The 24,573-nt window shown below is 43.6% G+C and overlaps 1 protein-coding gene across 1 annotated transcript in view; it reads right to left on the reverse strand.

Annotated features, from left to right (window-relative positions):
- The window catches only part of DOP1B (DOP1 leucine zipper like protein B), a 202,967-nt gene that overhangs the window by 10,808 nt on the left and 167,586 nt on the right, over positions 1-24,573 (reverse strand). The window contains exons 25-32 of the mRNA XM_077479923.1: positions 23,545-23,649; positions 22,601-22,667; positions 19,094-19,238; positions 17,696-17,781; positions 11,362-11,471; positions 6,417-6,563; positions 1,568-1,629; positions 285-413 (exon numbers count right to left, since the gene is read on the reverse strand). Coding sequence (XP_077336049.1) covers positions 285-413; positions 1,568-1,629; positions 6,417-6,563; positions 11,362-11,471; positions 17,696-17,781; positions 19,094-19,238; positions 22,601-22,667; positions 23,545-23,649 — 851 coding nt within the window. The remainder of the gene's footprint in view (positions 1-284; positions 414-1,567; positions 1,630-6,416; positions 6,564-11,361; positions 11,472-17,695; positions 17,782-19,093; positions 19,239-22,600; positions 22,668-23,544; positions 23,650-24,573) is intronic.

Genomic DNA, 24,573 nt, shown 5'->3' on the forward strand with positions numbered 1-24,573 from the left:
GTAGCTCTTAGACTGGGAGAGGAGAGCGGCCGGGGGTCACGTGATCGGCCATAAAACATCTGAGATAAGGTATTTACAGGCATTGTTTTAAATAAACAGTTACACAGTGTAGGATGGATTGATAGAACAGAGGGGATGGCAGTAATATTTCTTTACAACCACTTTAAATGCTGCAACTTTGTCATCAGAAATAGATGATAATATCTACATAAAAGCATTTATAGACCGGCTCATGTCAGTCAAACTATCTTGCTCCTGGCCTTCAGATGGCGGTGGGAAAGTACCTTGTATAAGAGGAAGGTACAAATGGTACTGGTCCAGTTCTCCGCTGAAAACGGCAAAGCCCTGTCTTTTCAGTAACATGGCCTTCTGTTCGCTGCTGGGGTAGAGCTTCAGTGAACTGCTTGGCATCGCTATAGAGGAAACACAAAGAGGAAAATTAACTGAGCAAATTCTAAATCAGATACACTTTTGATGCAAATCCAGATGCCTCTAATTTAGCAAGTCCATTTACATCAACCTATGAGATTTTCTTGGTTTCACTTTCTGTCCTGAAGACAAGTGAGCAAATCTCTGCAAAATGGAAATCCAGCAACTGTCACCAAAAATGTGACCCCGATTGGATTAAGAGAGTCTCCAATGTAGCGGACATGGAAAACTTAATTTCGCAAACCAAAGACGCCCCATCCAAATATTGGGCTACCTGGGCTTGTTGGCTCCATTTTCGTTCATCGGATGAATGCTCTCAACTGGTAACCGGAGTCCCTCCCACCCCTAGACCCCAATGCCTTTCCTGATCACTCAATTAAATTTTCAACTATTTTTTTTGTTCTATCTACTCCCCTTCCGCACCCTACCTGTTCACCTTTGTTTTTAAATCATTCACTTCCATATCGATAGGGATTCTTACTGTCCACCAAGTACTTCTTTACTGTGTGATACTTCCCTTTTATACATCTTCCCCATAAGTCCCACGGCTAAGATGACCCTTAGAAGCGATTTCCAGGGTGGTTAAGGAGTTTGACTGCTAGAAGGTATATCCATTTTTTGAATCTCTTTGACCTTGTTTACCCTGTTTAAGTCTTGCAACTGGAGCAGTACTCCGGGTCAACATGTTTAATTTAACCTGTGATGTTGTATACTCATCTTGGTTCAGAAACGAAACCTTCCTGTTGTTTACACACTGTTTACAAGTCATTTGTTACTACTACAAAGGTTGTTTCACTATTGTATTTTGTTTTGATGATGTTATGTACCGGATTCCTTTCTTGTGTATTTTGAATCCCTCAATAAAAGCATTTTTCTTTGGAAGAAAAAAAAAAAAAAAAATGTGACCCCATCAAAATTTTGGATTTTCCCTTACTTTCTGCTGACAACACCAGGAAAAGAAGTGGGCTGAATCATTCCAGTGAAGTAGAGACAGCAATAAAAACGTAACAGTGGTTCTAAATCTTTCCCACTTCATCCAAAGCTCACAAAAGCGGTGTTCCCTTTATGTAGTGTTTTCACAGATATTTCAGTATAAAACATGTAAAAAAAATAAAATAAAAAATGGCAGAGCGCTTACTCATCAGATCCTTGAACATAGTTTTCTCATGCGTCAAAAGGTGATCAATGATTGACTTCCAACTAAAGAGTAAGAATAAAGATGAATCAATAAAGAGAAGGCCAAAATGTTACATCATACAAAGTACATTTGGTAATATGTCAAGGAGCACAAAGAAGAATGTGACTAAATGGCAACTGAATTGACACCATTTCATTGTTATATGAAGCCCCGCCTTCCTCACTCCATCCAGTATTTTACATTGGTTGCTATATGTTACTGAACACTGCTTTATTGAATAAGCCTACCTGTATGACGTCAAGTGGGGAATTAGGAGGCAAGTATTACCAGGGAATTCATCCAAATCTGTCTGCGTGTCACAATCTGTGGTTATAATCATCACAAATATATAGCCATCAGTGGCTGTCCAGGGATATTGAAGAAGTTGGACCAAAGCTCTTTTGGCCGTACTTCTCCGTACTTCATTCTGCACTCCTGTGACCCACATTCAGCCATCAGAGGGCTAAAGTCCGCTGTCAGCTGATGTCACTCAGCAAGGCCATGCTCTGGAGATAGCTCGACTTTAATGTTGGGATCTACACAGATTCCTGGAATGGCAGCTTGCTTAGCCTCCCAGTGCACCACTGAGAGCCCCAGCCAGCTGCTCCCACCCCCTGCAAAACTCAGGCTCCAATGAGCGCTGGAGGGCAAGAGCAGAGAGACGGTGACTGATAGTCACCAGCTCTCTGCTCACTGAAGAGTGAGAACTGAACGATCAGTGATCTCTGGTCGCTCAGCTCTCAGTGTAGAGGAGGCGAGGACAGATGCAGCACCCACCTAAGTATGTGTGTTTGTTTTTACAACCCTGCACTTCTCTTTTAACCATTCATCTCAGAGTCCTGTAACTTTAATGAATCCATAAACTAGAGGAGGTCAATTCACCATGATCTGATATGCATAGACCGCAATACATAAATCTGCAGATGCTGTTGAAAACAATGAATTTCCTAATGTCTATGTGTTTTGTAAGTGCTGTAAAATGCTGAAACAAGCATCTGGTGAAAACAAGCATGAAGCTTAACCATTTCAGCCCCAGAAGATTTAACCCCCTTCCTGACCAGAGCACTTTTTGCAATTCGGCCCTGCGTCGCTTTAATTGACAATTGCACGACCGTGTAACATTGCACCCAAACAAAATTGACATCCTTTTTTCCCCACAAATAAAACTTTCTTTTGGTGGTATTTGATCGCCTCTGCTGTATTTATTTTTTGCACTACAAACAAAAAAAAAAGAGCGTCAATTAAAAAAAAAAAAAACACACTATTTTTTCTACTTTGTGCTAGAATAAATATCCCCCATAAATATATAAAAAAATCACAATAAGCATAATTTGATTGGCCTGCACAAAATTTATAGCGTCTACAAAATAGGGGATAGTTTTATGCCATTTTTATTATTTTTTTTTTTTTTACTAGTAATGGTGGCGATCTGCGATTTTTATTGGGACTGCGACATTACGGTGGACACATTGGACAATTTTGACACATTTTTGGGACCATTGTCATTTATACAGCGATTAGTGCTATAAAAATGCATTGATTACTGTAAAAATGTCACTGGCAGGGTTTAACGCAGAGCCCTCTGATGTGGCCCGTGACCTCCTGTTCTGGGATGGCAGGTTAGCAAGCCTAGATTGCAGGTCGTCTACCCACCATGCCAGAGCATCAGTGTTGTGAATGAAGCCAGCAGTAGAGGAAGCAAGCGGCTGCGGAGCACAGCCACATAAACCAATACTTACTGTATAGCACCGGCTCCTGTCATAGGTGGAGTGATACCAAATGTACTCTGCCTGAGACAGCAAGTATATTACTAAAATCACAGTGTATATATGGACATACCTGTTCTGCAGTGGTTCCTGGGCTGCTTTTAAACTGATCCACAGGTGTAGCGCAGTGTACCTGTGGCATACCTACATTGAGCCATAGACTTCTGGTTTTACCTGTGGGTTTGGTGCACTTTCAGAAAGTACAGCTAACCTGCAGGAAAATCACAGCTACATCAGTGTAAAAGTCATTTTAGGCCCCTTTAACATGATCTGTCTGACCCTCCATTCACCTCTATGGAGCAGCAGATGTAAACAGACTTGTGTCCATTTACACCTGCCTCCTTCCACTCCGATCTGCTAAAAAAAAAAAAAAAAAAAAAAAAAAAGTGGATCCGTCCCCTTCCATTTGATCAGAAGAGATGGCCCATAGAGTAGAGTGGGCTGCGTCTATGTCCGCTTTGCATACGCAGACTGGACGCACACCTGTCATCTGCTCGTTGTGGCCCGCGACTGGTTTACAAAGTCGCTTATGTGGCCCTTGCTCTTCAAAAGGTTGGGCACCCCTGGTTTAACGCTAGGGGGTGATCAAGGGGTTAATTGTGTTACCTGGGAGGTGGGGGGATTGTATAGGGGAGATGACAGATCGCTGTTCATACTCTGTATGAATAGACGATCTGTCACTTCTCCCCTCAAAGAACCCGGAAACTGTGTGTTTACACACACAGATCCCGGTTCCCCATGTGTCAGCCGTGATCGCGGGAGCCCGGCGTTGATCGTGACCACCGCGCACTCGCATCGGCTTCGGGGGCAAGCAGCGGGCATGCGCCCCTAGTGGCCACAGGGAGAAGCCACATAACATAACGTTGCTTCGCCAAGCCATACAACTGCGACGGCTGGTCGGCAAGTAGTTAAAGTGATCCCCTCATCTGCATTTAGTGGTTTCCCCCCCTCTGGCGCCTATGCCACTATGGAACGTAGTAATGACATAGGGTTCCACGGAAGGAACAAATGGCCACTGCCCTTACCTATAACTGGCCTTTGCAGCAAGGAGCACATGGAAGGGCGATGCATGCAAAACAAAAAACAGAGAAACTCCCTGCTCAACTTACCGACCAGCCTGCAACAAACAGAATTATCCTGTCTAACAGTATGCATTAAAGAGGAAGTAAACCCCGATGGGTTTTACTTCCTCTTTTTTCCCCTGCAAAGTAATAGCATAATGGGCTAGTATGCATCGCATACTAGCCCATTATGTGGCACTTACCTGCAAATAAAGCTTGCTCTGTCCCCGCATCCATCTTCGCCCCTCTTCCTTCCGAGTCATGTGCGCAGGAGCCGTCAGTCACGGCACATGCTAGTGAAGAAACAGCACAGAGAGCTGTTTCTTCAAAGGGCATGCACCAATGACATCATCGGTGCAGTGTACAGCAAATATCTCCTAAACTGCGCACATTTAGGAGATATTTACAGTACCTATAGGTAAGACTTATTATAGGCTTACCTATAGATATAAGTGACACAAAGAGGTTTACAACCTCTTTAAAAACAGTGGTTTAGTCTGCACACATTTGCAAATACATGCGTAAGCTACAGAGCCCCGTCAAGGCACCCCAGTATTTTCTGTAGTCCTAACTCTAAATTTTAAGAGCCTCCACTGTGGAAGCACATGCGTTATAATGGAATAGACAGAGGGCAGGTGAGCCTGGAGGGAGCCCACCCACTCCTCTCTAAAGAAGAGAGGAGCACTGGGCACCCAGCACATAGCACTATGGCAGCAAAGATGTCCAGTGCGTCCCCTCCCCAATATTTTAACAGTACAAACAAATGGCCACTGTCCTCACCTATAACTGTAGAGAAATTCCCTGCTCAACTTACGGACCAGCCTACAAACAACCTATAGACCTAATTCCCTGCTTAACTTATGGACCAGCCTACAACCTATAGACTAATTCCCTGCTCATCTTACTGACCAGCCTGCAACCAATCAAATCCATGGGAATCTGCTGATTCCTATGGAAGGAATCACAGCACAATGTGTAACCAGGAATCAAAACAAACCTGAAAGTGTGCCACACTCCTCCCAACTTTTTGAGATAAGAAAAAGACACCTTTTAGCAAAAAGCATGTAATGTAGGTAAAGGACACATCCCCAGTTATATAAACCAAGAAGGATAAATATGCAACCAACGTTTTTTCATCACGACTTTTCCTTCACGTTGGCTTTTCAAAATAAAGAATTCAACAATTTAGAGGATGGATAAAAGGTTTAGCGTATCATAACAGTTTTAGTAGCTAAATAGTACATTTAAGCTCTAAAGAGCAGGGCCCTCTGATCCTTCCTGTATTGAATTGTATTGTATTGTATTGTAACTGTACTGTCTGCCCTCATGTTGTAAAGCGCTGTGCAAACTGTTGGCGCTATAAAAATCCTGAATAACAACAATAATATTAATTATAGAGGTCTATACCAGGGGTCTTCAAACTTTCTAAACAAAGGGCTGGTTTACTGTCCTCCAGACTTCAGGAGGGCCAGATCGTGGCGGGAGTGGAAAGTTTGTAATCAGTAGGAGCAAACACACATTTGGGTTAGAGGAATAGTACCCCATCATTGGTATCATAAGGAGGAATAGTGCCCTATTATTAGTGTCAGTGGGAGAAATGGTGCTCCATTGTTGGCGTTAGATGGCAGAATATTGTCTCGTATCAGTGGGAGGATTAGTGTGCCAAGGGCCACATAAAGGCAAGCAAATGGCCGCATCCGGGCCCCCGGGCCGCAGTTTTGAGACCCCTGGTCTATACATCAGGCCAAAAAGAGGGCCAACAGAGGAGACAAGATGGACAAAGGGATTATTTTTTCTAACAGAGGGGCAATTCTGCCAGATAAGGAACAGTTGGGTGCCTCATAGTATCCTGGGAATAGATAGGAGAATGGCAGTTCAGACAGCTTAGTAGTAAAAATTATTATTTTGTTTATGACATAACAGGGTCACTTTAACCTTTAAAACATAATGCTTTATTGTATTTATACGATTTTATCCTCTTACTGAAGGCACGATGTGTCCATCTGGAAAAATCCTGGGTCCATGTACAAGTCGAGGACCTCCTTCTTCCAGGCTCGTTTGGTGTAGGCATAGCCACTGAGGCTGTTGAGAAGCTGGGCACCAGCACGAAAACTCGGAGCATTATATGCACTGGAATAACAAGACATTAAAGTGATTGTAAGGGTTTTATTTTATAAATAATTTTTTTTCTAAATAACAAACATGTTGTCATACCTCCACTGTGCAGCTCGTTTTACACAGAGTTGCCCCCGATCTTCCTCTTCTGGGGTCCCCATGGCCCCATGTGGCTCTCGCCCCGGGTCATTGGATTTGACTCACAGCAGCGGGAGCCAATGGCTGTGGTGTTATCAATCTAGCCAATCAAGACCCGAGAACCCCGGCAGAGAGACAGTGCGTCCCCGCCAGGTCAAGTTCCAGGGCTCAGGTAAATAAAATGGGGGGGGGGGGGGGCGGGGGGCTGGAGGCTGGTCACCGACAGGTTTTTTCTCACCTTAATGCATAGGATGCATTAAGGTGAAAAAACACAAGGGTTCGCATGAAGTTGAAAGGATATCTGGCCACAGAACAATTTTAATTAACTTTAGTAAATATCACTAAAACAGATACCTTTAATTGCTTTCCTAAAAAAACTTTCAAGTTTCCAGGCCCAAGTAATTACATCCATTAACTAGCATTAGTCCAACATCTTCCAAGCCAACAGCCCATTAGCTAAAGCTTATTGACATGCTGAAGTAAAGTGGAAGTTTAATTTTAAAAATGAAAGTGATTGTAAAGCAAACATTTTTGTAAAGAAAGAAAATAACAAACATGTCATACTAACCTGCTCGGTGTAGTGGTTTTGCACAGAGCAGACCAGATCCTGCTCTTCTCGGGTCCCCCCGCGGGCACTCTGGGCCCCTCCCCCTTGCAGAGTGCCTCTATAGGATGCCGCTTGCTGTGGGGGCACTCGTGCATGCTCAGTCCCAAGCTGGCTCTCTGCATCCATAAGACACAGAGTGCGCAACTCAGCCCGCCTCCCTGGCTGTGAAAAAAGCTTCAGCCTTTGCAGCCACTTTAAAGTGGTTAACCCTTTACAACCACTTTTTACTACAGGTAAGCTTATAATAAAGCTTACCTGTAGCTACTGTAGATATCAGCATGTGCTGACGTCATCTGCACATGCGCACTAATGACTCATTCGTGCCGTTGCTTCAGCTTACGTTCCATTACATGCGCGGGAGTGACGTCATTGTGGCTCCGGCCAATCAGCGCCGAAGCCTGTGATACCCGGAAGTAACTCTGGGAGATATGTCACTGGCCAAAGCGGTGTGCCGGGATCACTGTGGGGGCTTTGATCTAAGGTAAGTATATCATAATGAGCTAGTATGCTATGCACACTAGCTCATTATGCTTTTGTCTTGCAGGTTTATTTTCCTCCCTGTGGGTTTACAACCACTTTAAGTTCTGATAGACAACTTCATGCTGGCCCCGTTTGCAGGTATAGCCATGTAAAACATTAAAGTGCCCCTACTGTTTAAAATCAAGTAAGGCCCTGCTCTGTACATGCTCAGTTGCTCTCTATTCTCATCACTGTGCCTAAAATCAGAGGAGCCACTAGAGGCTGATCAGCAGACAGCTTTAAGATTTACTGTTGCTGAAGGGGGAAGAAAGCAACAAGAATGACACAGACTGTGCGGAGGGAACCCAGCAGGCTGGAAAAAAACAAATCAAAAAACCTGACAGATCACTGTACTAACACAAGCGTAGGGCAGCAATCTCCCCCGTTGTACCTTTGTGTTCTGACAAGGGGACTTCCCCCCTGCCAAAAAACACTGATGAGCACTGGCAGCCATTGGCTGCCAGCACTGATCGAATGCTGGTTTTCCAGCATGTCCCTTCAACAAAAGCCAATCTTTATACTGCTGTCTGTCAGAAAGACAGCTGTACACAGTGGCCAAATGTCATCTGGTTCCGGTCAAACAGGCCGATATTCGGCCCATGTGTACCCAGCTTAAAGATGGAAGGGAGGAAAATTGCTTGATTGACAGCAGCAGGAGCCAATGGCAACAGCTGCTGCAGGCATGTACAGAGCTGGATAGAGATCGGGCACAGGTAAGTATAAGGGAGAGCTGGGGGAGCTGCATACAGATGTTTTTTTTTATCTTAATACAGAGAATAAGATTAAAGTGGTTCTAAAGCCTAAAATGTTTTCACCTTAATGCATCATTTTTGGCCCCTCATCCCCCTCAGCCCTCATTCAATGCAGCACTGTGCAAGTCTAAAGCTCTTCTCTCCCCTCACTTACATGTCTCACTGGCTTTGCTGGGGCACCGGGAGCCACTGACTCCCGCTGCTGTCAATCAAAGCCAGTGACGAGGGAGCGGGACCGAGTCCTGTTGTCTGCGTCAATGGACGCAGCTTTCCAAGGGGGCAATGGGCAGAGAGAAGGGGCCAGGGGGCTTTGCACAGAGCAGGTAAGTATAGAAATGTTTTTCCTTTCATAATCACTTTAAGGTAAAAAGGTAAAGTAAGGTTCTTGTTAAAGAACATTAATTGTTATCAAATGGGCATGGGTAAAGTTCCACTTTAAGCCAAATCCACATTCCTGGCTGAATATCTCTCACTACAAACCTAACATCTACACATAATTCATAACATCTAATGTAATTAAATCACGTTAAGAACAATCATCCAGTTGAAAATGGAAGACCATTACAATCATTTTCAGACTAAACACCTCCATCTTATGAAGTGCATAGGGCCAAGTCAGACGTCTTAGGAGAGCACATTTCAAGGAAATGTCAGGTGTGGCCTTGTTCAAAATGTAACTTCATGGTACATAATAAAATAAGGGCTATTAAATAGTGGCAAGTGGTAAATTCAAAACAGGATTTAAAAAAAAATTGACATTGTGGAAGGGTCTGCTGAAATATTAAAAGACCAGGACTGGTGCTACCACTAGGCAAACTAGCAGCAGCCTAGAGTGCATTGCAGCCTAGGACGCCTGGCCACTGATGTTCCTACTCTCTTATCTCTGCAGCAAGCATCTAAGTCTCAGCATCAGCAAGCAGCCGAAGCTCCATTTGCATATAGTGTCAGAGGCGGAGGACTAACTGTGTCCTACCTCCCGAATGAAAGGAAGCAAGCAAAAACATTCATTAATGGGCACTGGTAGGCTGCATTGATAGGCGCTGGTGAGGTTGCATCTGGTGGGCGCTGGTGAGGCTGCATCTGGTGGGTGCAGGTAGGGCGGCATTTTATGGGCACTTCATTAAAAAGGTGGGGTATACATGAGCAAGGCAAAAGGGGTGCAGCAAAAATATTATGGAGGGGGCGGGGGGGGGGGGGTTGACACAGTGACAGCCTCTGAAGGTCCACAAAAAAGCTGTTGCAACTGCAGCCTGGAGCTCTCCTGTTTCTTTGAAAAAAAATTCAGCTAGCAAGAGTCATTTTTGAGGGCCAATGACTGATAAACCAGATCAACCTTATTTTCGATTGAACTGAACTCTGCCAGAAAAAAAAAAAACGTAGGACATCGTAGCCATTGTTTGATCTGCAGTGACCATGGTGCTGCATATGTGATCAGTTATAAAAACCGGCCATTTGATGGCTTGACAGTTTGGTTGAGAACACAAGAAATTGTGACAGTTTTCATTCACAGCATTCCTTAAATGTAAACAGTTTAATTGATACTTTTTCATTCTTAATGCCTTTTGGTTTGCTGTTGTAAAATTGTCAGCTATCATTTTTTCTGTAAAAAAAAATCTCTGTGCCGTTTTTGATTTAATTAAAACGATATGTTAAAATTATTAAGCTTATATTGTATCTAATGCACTAAACCAGAACTTAAAAGTCCTGTCTCTTTGAAGAGTGCAACTTAGTGTAAATTTTGAAAACATCTATCGGCGCGACAGCGTGTATTACATAATGTTCAGACTTGTTACGTTAACTACTGTGTTTGGTGCATATTTGTGTGTATAAAGGGTTAACTAGACCCCTGTGCCGATCACTCGCAGTCTGTTGGCAGCGTGGGAAAAACGCACTGCACTTGCAATCTGCAGGGGCCTTGTCTGCACAGTATCGCATTGTAGCATGCCATCTGGTTGCTGTGCGTTTTTTAAAGTAGTGCATACCACTTCAGCCTATTAATTGAATGTGCTGAAATCACACAAGATCACACCAAAGGTAATGCATGCACTACTTTATAAACACACAGCTGGATTCCATGGTTCTAGTGTATCATGTGATCTGTGCAGGCAAATGCACAGTTTGTGACCTGCGTTTGAGGTGCGCTTTGAAAGCAGTGAGGAAACGTGCACAGAACATGGGTTTCCCACACCGGGATCTGGTGTCAACTAGCCCTAACCCTAAGGGCTTGTTCACACTTGACTACATTTCTAGCGCTTAACAAATGCTCCTACAGCATTAGCATGGGTGTTGGACTCACGTTAATGAGCTTTATTATGGGCGTTAGACAGACCCCCCCCCCCCCCCAAAGCCCTATGACCAGTTTTGAAGCATTTGATGAGCGTTAAGGCACGTTAAAACCTCTCCACAAATATTTTTAAATGGGAAGAGACGTTACAGGAAATAAACTAATGTTAACGCCCCGCTACTGCACCGCAAACGCCTGACAGAGCGTTTGTAAAGCCTTACCATAGACTTGAATGGGAGGTGTTGAAAGGCTTCAACCTGACTCGACATGAGGCTTCAATTTTGAAGCGACACTAATGCTTCATGTTTTGATAGTGTGAACAGCACTGTGTGCTGTCCATTGTATCATTTGTTTTTACCACCCCCCAAACGCCTGCTTTTAATGCCAGTGCGAACTTGGCCTAAATGTTACAACAACCAGCTTAGTTACATTACACAAGAACAAAACATTTGTAAATACAGAAAAATTCAAAAGTGTCTGTCTGAAACCAGTGCATTTTTTCTTTGCGATTACCTATGATTTCGTAAATAGGGAAAGACGTAGTACAGCAGGCGGGATATTAGCGGAACAGCTTTCTCCTTTTCATCACTTCGGTAAACCATGTCCAGCAATGTGGCCAGGACCTTCACAGGAACAAAGATCTGAGTGAGACCGCTTAGCAGACAATTTTCTTTACATCACATGCAGAGAAAAGCAAAACTTCCCCATTTTTGTTAGTCAACGAAGACATTTCAAGCTTTCAGACACTTCAAAGTTTGCTATTGTTTCAAGTCATCAAATAATAGATTTTTGTACTCACCATAAAATCCTTTTTTCTCAAGGTCCATTTGGACACAGGAAATCTTAAAGCAGTATTAAACCCAAAATAAAACATTATATTGCAGCTTATCCATTCTTATATGTGATGGCTGCATTCGGCTTTCTTTCTTCTATTTTCATCTGGTGATCTGGCCAGTACGTCTGTTTTTCCAAAGAACAAGCTCTCAGCAGCTACAGGGTTGAGACAAACCATTCACCACTGACAGGGGTGCTGAAAAATGATCAGCTTTTATTTAAAACCTTTATCCCAAAAGGAAAACAATGTTTGTTGCAACTGCTTATAAAGTGTTAGCTGGAGTTTGGCTAACCATTTGTTAATGTATTTAAATCTGCTAGACCACCTAACATGTTCCCAGCCCCCCTCCACCCCCGGCTGCCAATATTGCTGTCCAAACTGCCCCCTGTGCTCATTCATCCAGAGTGGGGGCATTCTAATACAGGAGGTGTATTACTGGATAGATCACCAGATAAAAACAGCTGTTGGCAAGCTGCAACATATTTCATTTTGAGTTTCTTATTGCTTTCAATTTTGAAGTTATACTGCTGCATACAGAAGGAAGGATTGGATACTGGCAAAAAACCCCCCCCAAAAAACTGTAGACCAACCCAGGATAACCCCTCCTGCTACTAGTATGCCTCAGTTATGTAGCAAAGCAGTACCAGTAGCATGAGGGGAAGACACAGAAAGTCCTTCACCCTGGGATGCCCAAAAGCAGTCCAACTGAGGGGTGGGCAACACAGCAAAAATGCAAACAAGCACAATAAAACAACAGAAAATTGTGTATTGCCTGCAGCTCAAAGGACCTTACACCTGGATCTTGTATCAGGTGAGTCGCCAGAATCCACTTGGCAGAACTTTCAGAACGTGTTAGCAGAAGATCAGGTGGCAGTCTTGCAAATCTGGGAAATACTTGCCTGATGCCCAAAAGGCCCTAGAAGAACACACAGATCTAGTACCAAGATCTAGAGTGCCCCTTTATGGAAAAAGTTGGAACCCAATCCTCGAGACTAAGTTTGAATGATGGTCTGTCTGAGCCACCTATAATTTATGAAATGAGAAGCCATTGCACCCTTACTGGGACCACCTGATGACAAAATAGGGATTTTGTCTTTCTGAAAGAAGCAATGCCTGAAAAATAGACTCTCCCAACATATAACCAGGGCTATTATTAGCAGACGACGGTGGGAATTTTCCTTCTGGTGAAGTGGAATCCGTTAGAGGAATGGGAGAATGATGAGGTTGATGAGGCAGGAATTACCTTAGACAGAAATTACGTTCTGTGGCCTCAACACAACCTTATTCCTATGCAAACCAGAAAAGGTTATTTAATGGATAAGCAACAAGTTCAGACATTCATCCCACAGAGGTGATGGTAACAAGGAATGGTTGAGAGTAGAAAAAATTATTATCTCTGGCGGTTTCAAATAGTGGTTTCTGAAGCGCAGAGAGAACAAGATCAAGATCCCACTGAGCCCCAGGGTAACGAACAGGGGGAGCTACCTGGTAGACTTCTTGTACAAAGGCCTAAATCAAGGAGTCACAGGCCAAGGGTCTCTGAAACAAGATAAAAAAGGGCAGGAGATTGACCTTTTATCGAGCTGAGAGCCGAATGCTGGTGCACACCAACATGTAGAAAGGAGAGCATTCGTCCTACAGAGAAACTCTGTAGAGACTAGGGTGAAAGCCCCAAGACTCATACAAAGTGAAATATGCTATGTCTGCTGATAAATCTTGCAGGAAGCAGACATCATAACTTTCACCATTGTAGAAATGCTCAGGTCAGAAGTTCACTGCCTCCCACCATCTGAGCTTCAACAGCCATACTGTTAAAGCCAGCATTCATGAAGCAGAATGGTAAATCGGTCTATCAGACAGAAGACCTGCATCTGTCTGGAGTCCTAGGTCTGCGTACCACATCCGAATAAGTCGGTTTAAAGGATAAAAAGAATGGCATCCATCTGGATCCTGTGAAGCAGATAAGGAAGAAGTTTCAGGGGAGCAAGGGCATAGATCAGTGTGTACTGATCACAAAGATCAACCAGAGCACCCACTACTTCTGCTTGAGGATCCCTGTACCTTGAGACAAACCTGTCCAGTTTGTTGTTAAACTTGGGAGGCCAGGAGGATCCACATCCGATGTCCCCCACCTGGAAAACATATACTGTAGACTCCCCGAGTCCATAAGTCTGCATGTTGGAAAGTCAGCATGCGATCTACCTCTCTAGTCACAACTAGATATATGTTTGCCACCACTGTGTCTTTGACTGAATCCAGATTGGACGTCCCTCCAGCAGGATGGTCTAATGCTGCAGAGACAGACAATTTGTCTGAAGCTCCAGGATGTTGATTGGGAGATAAGACATCTACCTTGACAAATAGTCCTGCTCCAGCAACGTACCTAAGATTCCAAAGCCAATTCCTGAGCCAACAAGACGGGGATAACCTGGCCCCCAGTGTCAGACAATTCAGTCTGTTTTGGGACTAGACTGACTCATGACAAGAGAATGTGGTATTCTAGGGGCCTGGAGTGAAACTGGGCAAATGGAAGCGCCTTGAAGGAGGTTACCATCAGATGCAGGACTCATGAGAGCATGAGTCTGGGATCAAAGAATTTGAAGTTATTCCGGGGAAAGATAAACTTTGGCCTGAACTGTGTTTAGGAATAGACCCAGATAATCCCAGTGATGAGTTGGTTCCAGTGCCGATTTCTGAAAGTTCAGGATCCACCCAAACTATTGCAATGTCTGGACAGTGAAGGCTCTGATGCCTGCTAGAACCAGTGCTAAGGATGAGCTCAGGCTTCTCCACAACCACACATGCAGAGCCCGCCAGGAAGTCGGCACTGCGGAGCGCTTATCACAAGCAGTGAGACATTTTCCCGATCTGTGGCTGGAGAGATTGGGAAATGTCTCACTGCCTGTGATTAGCGCTGTGCAGTGCAGACTTCCTGGCGTGGCTTCTGCACATGCGGTTGCAAACATGCCTGAGCTCATCCTTAGTGCTGACTGTTCCCTCAGCAGAAGGTTGTCTAAGTAACCCACAATGAGAGCACAGTAGGGCTAGTAGTGGGGCCAGCACCTTAGTGAACATCTGAGGTGCAGATAAAAGGCTTAAGGGCAGAGCCATGTACTGGTAGTGTAGGGACCCCACAGCAAAGCATAGGAAGCACTGGTGACCTGGAAATATAGGTACATGTTTTTAATGTCCACAGATGCATCCAGCGTAGACTTGAAGACATTGTACATTGAAAGCCATGCGGAGAAAGTACCTCATGGATACAGGTCCAGCAGTCTAACATTTTAACCACTTTCTCATGTGGGAAATGAGATGGGTAGGGATGAGCTGAACACCCCCCTGGTTCGGTTCGCAGCAGAACATGTGAACAGGCAAAAAATTTGTTTGAACACCATTAAAGTCTATGGGACACGAACATGAATAATCAAAAGTGCTAATTTTAAAGGCTTATATGCAAGTTATCATCATAAAAAGTGTTTAATGTATCAATGCAAAAAAAAGTTTAAAAAACGTCTGTTTTTCGGGAGCAGTGATTTTAATAATGCTTAAAGTGAAACAATAAAAGTGAAATATTTCTTAAAATTTCATACCTGGGGGGTGTCTATAGTATGCCTGTAAAGTGGCACGTTTCCCGTGTTTACAACAGTCCCTGCACAAAATGACATTTCTAAAGGAAAAAAAGTAATTTAAGTACTCGCGGCTATAATGAATTGTCGGGTCTCGGCAATACACATAAAAGTCAAAGAAAAAAACACCATGGGATTCCCCCACAGTCCATTGCCAGGCCCTTTGGGTCTGGTATGAATATTAAGGGGAACCCCGAACCAAAATGTAAAAATAAAATAAAAATTGCGTGGGGGGGTCCCCCCAAATTCCATACCAGGCCCTTCAGGTCTGGTATGGATGTTAAGGGGAATCCCGTGCCAAAATTTAAAAAAATTGGCGTGGGAGTCCCCCTCAAAATCCACTAGCAAAAAACTGAGGCATGCTGGTAGTAGGAGGTGCATCCTGAGCTGATCTACAGTTTTTTGTTTACCAGGGCCTCTTTTCTTGTAGACAGTATAACCCAAAAGTGAAAGACGTTCCGTGTGCCTCAATGGACGAGAAAGAAAATACATTTGCAGTAATTTTCTCAAGATTAATGGGGATTATGTTTTAGCAAATGCCTTTACATAAACCTAATTTGTAAATTATTACACATCATTACAATATTTAAAGGTTGCAGGTAAGCATTGAAACTCTGACAAGAACATTTATCCAATTATTGGGCATAGATGTTTGATTGTTATCTACACTTGCTGAAACTTACAGACTGGGCCAAATACCCATCTACACACGGATGTAATGTACCGTATATACTCGAGTATAAGCCGAGATTTTCAGCCTCTTTTTTGAGGCTGAAAGTGCCCCCTCGGCTTATACTCGAGTCACCGCTGTCTGACTGCTCGATCAGCGTATCGAGCAGACAGACGGCGGACATTAAAATTCAAAAGCCGCGCCTCCTTCTCCGCCTCCGCCTGTGATAGGCGGAACACTGAATTTCCCAGCAGTCAGTGTTCCGCCTATCACGGACATCCGTTCATTCTCATACTACGGACGAGTATGAGAGGATGTCCGTGATAGGCGGAACACAGGCTGCTGGGAAATTGAGTGTTCCGCCTATCACAGGCGGAGGCGGAGAAGGAGGCGCGGCTTTTGAATTGTAGAATGGCCGCCGAGAAGAGCGGCGATCCTGGAGCGGCGATCCATCGGCACGACACGGGACGGAGGAGGCACGGGACGGAGGAGGCACGGGACGGAGGAGGCACGGGACAGAGGAGGCACGGGACAGAGGAGGCACGGGACAGAGGAGGCACGGGACAGAGGAGGCACGGGACAGAGGAGGCACGGGACAGAGGAGGCACGGGACAGAGGAGGCACGGGACAGAGGAGGCTCGGGACGACGGCGGCTCGGGACACAGGTAGGCTGGACACACACACAAGGCTGCACGGACACACACACACACACACACACACAGGGATGGATGGATGGATGGATGGATACACACACACACACACACACACACACACACAGGGATGGATGGATGGATGAATACACACACACACACACACACACACACACACAGGGATGGATGGATGGATGGATACACACACAGGGATGGATGGACGGACACACACACAGGGATGGATGGATGGATGGACACACACACAGGGATGGATGGACGGACACACACACAGGGATGGACGGACACACAGGGATGGACAGCCATGTCTCACCCTCGGCTTATACACGAGTCAATAAGTTTTCCAGTTTTTTGGGGGTAAATTGGGGGCCTCGGCTTATATTCGGGTCGGCCTATACTCGAGTATATACGGTACTTATAAAGTGTATACACAAAGGCATGTCACATTATTTACACCTGTAATCTTATATTATGTCACTCCAGCTTTCAGAAGAGTACTTACCACACTTCTGTGGATTTCATGGTCGTATAAAACATAAAGAAGACCCCGCCAGGTTTTTAAACAAAACACAACACAGGTAGGAGGCACAGACCACCAACAGGCACGTATACGTTTTCATTTGTGTTTAGATCTGACAGGATTTCTTTAAAAGCCCAACTCCAGTTCATTATTTTTTATTTTTTTTTCATTTTAGTTTTGATCACAGTGGGAATAAGATTAAACCTCTGTTGTGTTTCTCTGAGGTCTGTGTCCCAAAATATGCAAAAATGTGACAATATCAGTCATTTAAGTTTATGCTAACTCATTAAATGTCATGTCAAATCTACACATGCATGTGCATGATTGAGCTTATGGTAATGAGAAAATACACGTGATAATACTGTTAGCAGTTTTCTGCAAACATTCCATTACTAACCAAATTTCACAATTTATTCAAAATCACACATTTCCAAAGACTTCTGTCCTAAATATATGGGTAACCATACTGTGTACTGGATTCACCAATAGGTCTACATTAAGACAGTGCTGAGAAAGAATAGCGCTCACCTCTGCGAGCATGGAGAGGGCATGCACACTGTATACAGATGGCGCGGAGGCGGAGACCATGGATGACTGAGCTGCGGCATTTTCCTCTGTGTGGGAAAAATATTTAAAATTCAACCATGGCAGACATAACAGGAATGAGAAGACCTAAACCGAGCTATTTCTAAAAAGGTCTCTAATGGGGGTTGCGTCTATAACACAGATTAAAACTAACCTGACGTGGCACTCGATTAATGATAAAATGGCAGCAAGGTCAAGAAATTCAAGAAAATCTGGAACCCCTGGATCTCCAATGACTGGAGAGGGGGCAACCCAAATGACCCTTGGGAGTGGAATCCTCTTAAGTCCTGCTCCCACTTACACCTTACCCCTCTTTCCCTACCTTACACCCCTTTTTTTTATATTTTTCTTTATTCTCCTCCCTCCCCTCTTTCTTTCCTCTTCCCTTTTTATATTCTGCTCTCCTTTCTAAAACCTTCCAAGTTTCCATGTAGGGCTTATCGCTCTACATCGGTCTCCCTTCTCATGGGGCACCTTGAGATGGTGCTTGCCCCCTCTTTATCTCTACCAAATCTTTTTAGGGTTTACCAACGCTTATGACATGCGTTCCCCAGATGAGGAGTGCACATTCCTGCTGCTCATTTTCCTTAGGTATGAGGGTGCCTCTCTGATCAAGTTTTAGTTATACAAAGTTTCTGTAGCCCTTGGTACCCTTTACTGCTCTCCGATGTCAAACAATCTCTGCATTGTAACTTTAGCACGAGCCTTTGTGAAATGCTCTACCCCATTGTGCGTTGTACAATTACATGTATAATACTTTTGAAGCAAAAAAGGGCTCCCTTGTTACCTACTCTTTTATGGCACAAAAGAAGAATAAGTTTGTGAACCTTTAGGAATCAAGATAAGATAATATTGTATTTTGAATAAGATATATTTTTAGAACGATCCAAGCAGAAGTCAACAAAGACTAATGAGGAGCAACTGTGTAAAATAGACGGTCACTACTAGTTGTAGTGCATAAACTAAGTTAAGCCTGAAATAGACACACCAAAAACTGTTACTTATTTTTCATTGTAAAAGTGCAGCTGAAACGTCTAAATCATAAAAAACTTTTTTGTAAACATCACAACTCATAAAACATTAGTAAAATATCATTTGGGGTACATTCACACCTCTGTGTTTTGGTGCTTGGTACTTGTTTTGATGACATCAGTTTGAGATGCTTACGAGATCGTTCAGAATTTTTTTACAGATGCATTTGACTTGAAGTTAATCTCCTTCTGGAGCTGCTTCAAGAGGGGTTTGCATTTCCATAGACTTGTATGGGGATTTCAACAAAAGCCAGTGGACACATAACCATAAAGAAATATACATAAGCTCATAATCTTACTACCATCTTACCATTGAGCTCTTCATCACCATCTGCATCATCCAGAGCCACCTGTGGCTGGGCCTTCACCTCCAAGTTCCTGCTCAACCAGCTGGTCTGTTCTAAGGAGGAGCCAGCCACGTTTCCCACCGACTCCAGGATCTTCTGTGTCACCTCCTGTAGCAGGTTACATAGTTTATCCTTAGTATGTGGTGGTGCATGTATGAAACGACAGTATCAATAGGAATGTCAAATCTTATACTTGAACTTTTATGTACAGTACTGCGCAAAAGTTTTAGGTGGGTGTGAAGAAATACTGTAAAGTAAGAATGCTTTCAAAAATATATATTGTATTGTTTAATTTTTATCAATTTACAAAATGCAAAGTAAGCGTACAGAAGAAAAATCTAAATCAAATCAATATTTGGTGTGACTACTCTTTGGCTTCAAACCATATCAATTCTTACACTTGGCACACTTGCACAAAGCCAGGGATTTTGTAGGATTCGATTCGAGTCAGGTGTATGATTAACCAATTACAACAAGCAAGTGCTATTGATCATCAATTTTATATGTAGGTTGAAACACAGTCATTCACTGAATCAGAAACTGTGTAGGCGCTTGTAGAAGACATGCTTCATGTCACAGGTCATAAACCAAGACAAGACTGAGCACAGCAACAAGACACAAGGTAATTGTACTGCATCAGAAAGGTCAGTCCCAGGCAAAGAATTCAAAGCTGACTGGGGTTTCAAAATATTTCGTTCAAGCTCTGGTCGGCCAAGGAAACATAATGCAGGAGATGAAAGCCACATCATGCTTGCTTACTTCCTTCGACATCGGAAGATGTCCAGCAGTGCCATAAGCACAGAACTGGAGGAAACTAGTTGGACCCAGGCACACCCATCTATTGTCCAGAGAAGTTTGGCCAGAAGTGGTCTTCATGGAAGAATTGCAGACAAAAAAGCCATACCTCTGACATGGAAACAAGGCTAAGAGACTTAACTATGCATAAAAAAAATTAGAACTGGGGTGCAGAAAAATGGTAGCAGGTGCTCTGGACTGATGAGTTAAAATGTGAAATATTTGGATGTAGCAGGAGGCAGTTTGTTCACCAAAGGGATGAAGAGCGGTACAATAATGAATGTCTGCAGACAACAGCATGGTGGAGGTTCCTGCAAGTTTTGGGCTGCATTTCTGCAAATGGAGTTGGAAATTTAATCAGGATCAATGGTGTCCTTAATGTTGAGATACTTCTCAATCATGCCATACCATCTGGGAGATGTGATTGGTCCTAAATATATTCAGAAGCAGGACAACGAGGCCAACCATACAGCCGATATAATTAAAACTATCTTCAGTGTAAAGAACAAGGAGTCCTGGAAGTGATGGTTTGGCCACCCACAGAGCCTTGATCTCCACATCATAACGTCTGTCTGGGATTACATGAAGAGACAGAAGGATCTGCGGCAACCTACATCCACAGAAGATCTGTGGTTAGTTCCTCAAGATGTTTGGAACAACCTACCTGCCGAAGTCCTTCAAAAACTGTGTGTAAGTGAACCTATTAGAACTGATGCTGTTTTGAAGGCAAATGGCACACCAAATATTGATCTGATTTCGATTTCTCTTTTGTTCATTTACTTTCCATTTTATTCATTGATAAAAATAAACAAAGCAAAAAAGGTGTATCAAGGCCTACAAATCACACCAACTCAGCGCCAGTTCGCACCTCTAACAGATTAGCAGCAGAATAAATAATCACTTTCAAGATATAATAAAATATCTAAAAGGCATAAAACGCAGCAGCTGTTTAAAATTTGCATTAAATATCACAAATGTTAGTAAAAATGATTCACAGTCCGGTCACTGAAAATAAAAATACTAAAACAGCGCTAGCAAACTGATATCAATCCTGTGTAGTCATCACTACACACTGCAGGTGAAATTTGATGTGTAGATAAATATATAGGAGAGTTCAGACAGGAACTTGGTTCTAGACGTAGACTAGAGGTAAAGCCAGAGAAGTGCACCTGTCACCAAAATACAGTCCACCGCATGTTGCACACTACCCCTGGGGGGCACACTCACCAGATTCTTTTGGGTAAATGGGCATTTAATCAAACCAATTGTGCCAAAGCCTCTTCCTATTTCCTCATCAGCATCAAAAACTTCCAAACGTATTTCCAAGGTATTGTCATATAATGCAAACAAATCCAAATATAGTATAATACCGTTTATTTAAAGGGGTTGTAAAGGTAAATGTTTTTTCACCTTAATGCATTCTATGCATTAAGGTGAAAAAATATCTGACAGTGCCTGCGCCCCCAGCCCCCCGTTTTACTTACCTGACCCCTCGAAAGTCCCGCGCTCGTCCTTGACTTCCTCTTCACCATTTAGCCTGGCCGCTGATTGGCTGGAGTGGATGGATGGAAAGCAGCGCAGCCATTGGCTCTCGCTGCTGTCAATCACATCCACTGACGCGGAGCGCCGGGGGGTGGGGCCGCGTGATACAGCGAGCGGCTATAGCCGCCGGCTGTATCACGGGAGTGCGCCCGCAGATGCTTCTCACCATGCGAGGGAGCTCGCATGAACGTGAGAAGCATCTGAGGGAGGAAGCAGAGACAGCCGCCGAGGGACCCCAGAAGAGCAGGTTCGGGGTCACTCTGTGCCAAACGAGCTGCACAGTGGAGGTAAGTATAACATGTTTGTTATTTTTAAAAAATAAATTTTTTATCTTTACAATCCCTTTAAGTAAAACCCCCCTTGCACACAAGGTCCCTTTAATAAAAACTGCGTATATCAGATAAAATAGAACAAGCACAAATGTCAACAAGCAGGGGGCGCTCTCGCAATACTCAGCTGTCCTGGAGGAAGCTGAAATCCCTGCTGGTTTTAACTCTGTTTTAACAGAGTTTTAACTCTGGAGGGCTGTGGAGCGCAGAGCGTCACCGCTGATCAGTTGTAACGCTCTGCTATTACGACTGATTAAGGGGACCTTGTGTGCAAGGGGGGTTTTACTTAAATAAACGGAATTATACTATATTTGGATTTGTTTGCATTATATGACAATACTTTGGAACCTCTGCATGTTTGGAGATTTTTGATGCTGATGAGGAAATAGGAAGAGGCTTTGGCACATCAAATTTTAACTGCAGTGTGTAGTGATGATTACACAGGATTGATATGGGACTATTTTTACCATTTTTACTAACATTTGTGATAAAAATAAACAATGAACCTTTCTATTTCTGAAAGTATTCTTAATTTACAGCATTTTTTTTTTTTTATATCTGCCTAAAACATTTGCACACTACTGTATGTCACAGTGGCATCCGCCATGACATATCAGGAAAAGGGGAGAAGGTTACATGGGAAAAGGACAGGCAGGGCTGCACTGCATAGTGCCAATTACGATGCATGGTGCCAACAGTGTTCTCTAGATAGCGTGGCACATAATGGAACCTATAGTGAAACTGTGCTTTGTCCAAGCAGGTTTCATCAGCACAGACAGGAATCAAGGTTCTTGTATGGCTTACCTGCAAATCCTTCTGATCCTTCTTGTTTTCTAGGTTTGGAGTCCTGGTTACAAAGTCATTCAACATGCTGGAAGGAGATATAGATATAGCATAAGATACCCGTAGACACTTACACATCCTGACCTACAGATGAAACAGGACCATTAGTGGAAATTTATTGGATAACCTATTCCAAAGGGCTGTACGAGGCACATAAAAAAAATCCTTCTTGGTAGTGCTGTAGCATTGGTGCCAATTAGGGCACTAACAGCGTGCAAAGCAAACATTTTCACAGAATATTTTGAGCAAAAAAAGAGAGTGCCATGCAACTTGTCATCAAGTGGAAATCATCAAATCATTTTAGCTATAGAAGAGACAATTTCCACTACAACAGTAGCTAGTTATAGAGTAATTAGTAACATTTTATTTAAGTTTTAGAGTAGGGAAGGGTTAAACTTTTGTCAGTTCATTTGAAGCTATCTGTAGATTTGTGCTCATTAAAAATCATTACATGTGTTTGTAAAAGAAACTAGTATAAGTACCTGACTTGATCTGGTATCAGCCTCTCGAAGTCCCTGTACAGCAGAGCTCAGAATGGAAGAGGGAGAAGCAGCACAAGGAACCAATCTGCTGTGCTGCAATGTTTATGTGCTAACAAGTGATGTGCTGAGGAGAGGGCAGAATGAAAGAGATGAGCTTATCAGTCTGCTGCTTCTCCTTCTCTGTCCAGTCACAGGCTGGGGGGCAGGGACAGGACCTAGTTGTATTACTTAACTTCAGTTAAGAAAAGTCAGGTCCCCAGGCTGGCTGGGCTGTGTGGCAGAGCTGTGTTAATCTCAGATCTGGACGGACAGAAATATAAATCCTTCAGCAGATAAACTAGGTCCCATATATGAATTACATGCACGTATTTAGCTATTTGCTTGGAGTTCAGATTTTAAACTTTCATCAGAAGTATGGTCTACCTTAAGAGAAGGAAGTAACCAGGTGGTGCCAGATTTAGAGAAACGGACTCCTTCAGCAGTGTGAGTAATGGTTGGAAATTTTCCTGCATTTCAGATGGTGAAAGCCTGAAAGAACGATAATAAAAATCATTTTGTATCCTTCAATCCCACCCATCCCCTTAGTGCTGCTCCACCCAAAACCCATGGCTGGAACTTTTTTCAATGAGGATGCATTTATCCGAACAGTGGTGTATTTTGGTTTTGTACTGCATCAAGACTAAACTCACCCCCCCCCCCCCCATCTAAATTTGTCCCATCCTAGCCGCTTTAAAATTGCGCACACCTGTGCAACGGCGACAAACGGCATACATTTTACTATTCATAGACAACGCTTTAAAAGACTTTACAGGTTACCACTAATTTCCGAGCCTCCAGCAAGGAGAACAGTAAGCAGCCACAGGGGTGTCACCTCTAAATTTGGTGAAACGATCAGAGGTAGCAGTGCCTTAGATCTCACACTGCAGAAATAGAGCTAGGAGGGTGCAAGTACAGAAATGCCTACATACAAGGAAGTGCACTGTTAGTCTTGGTACATTTTCCATGGTACTGCTTAGGCATAATTAACATTTCTAAATGTTCCCCATAATATCTTAACCGCTTGCCGACCGCTGCACGATATACGTCGGCAGAACTGCATGGCTGCACAAATGGGCGTACTAATACATCCCTCCGTGATTGCAGGCTAGTGGGCGCCCACCACTCGAGCATGCCCGCGGGTTCTGCGGACTCTATGTCCACCGGTGGCCCACGATCGTGGCATGGAGCGATGCCTATGTTAACAAGGCATTTCCCTGTTCTGCCTAGTAGCATGACAGGGATCTACTGCAGTGATCGGGAGCAGTGAACTCTATCATGTTCTATTGAGCCCTTCCCCCCTACAGTTAGAACACATTGAGGGAACTTAATCCCTTGATCGCCCCTTAGTGTTTAACCCCGTCCCTGCCAGTGACATTTATACAGTAATCAGTGGCTATTTTTAGCTCTGATCGC

Source organism: Lithobates pipiens, unplaced genomic scaffold (genome assembly GCF_037356315.1).
Source record: "Lithobates pipiens isolate NorthernLeopardFrog02 unplaced genomic scaffold, aLitPip1_a1.2 Scaffold_16, whole genome shotgun sequence".
NCBI lineage: Eukaryota > Metazoa > Chordata > Amphibia > Anura > Ranidae > Lithobates > Lithobates pipiens.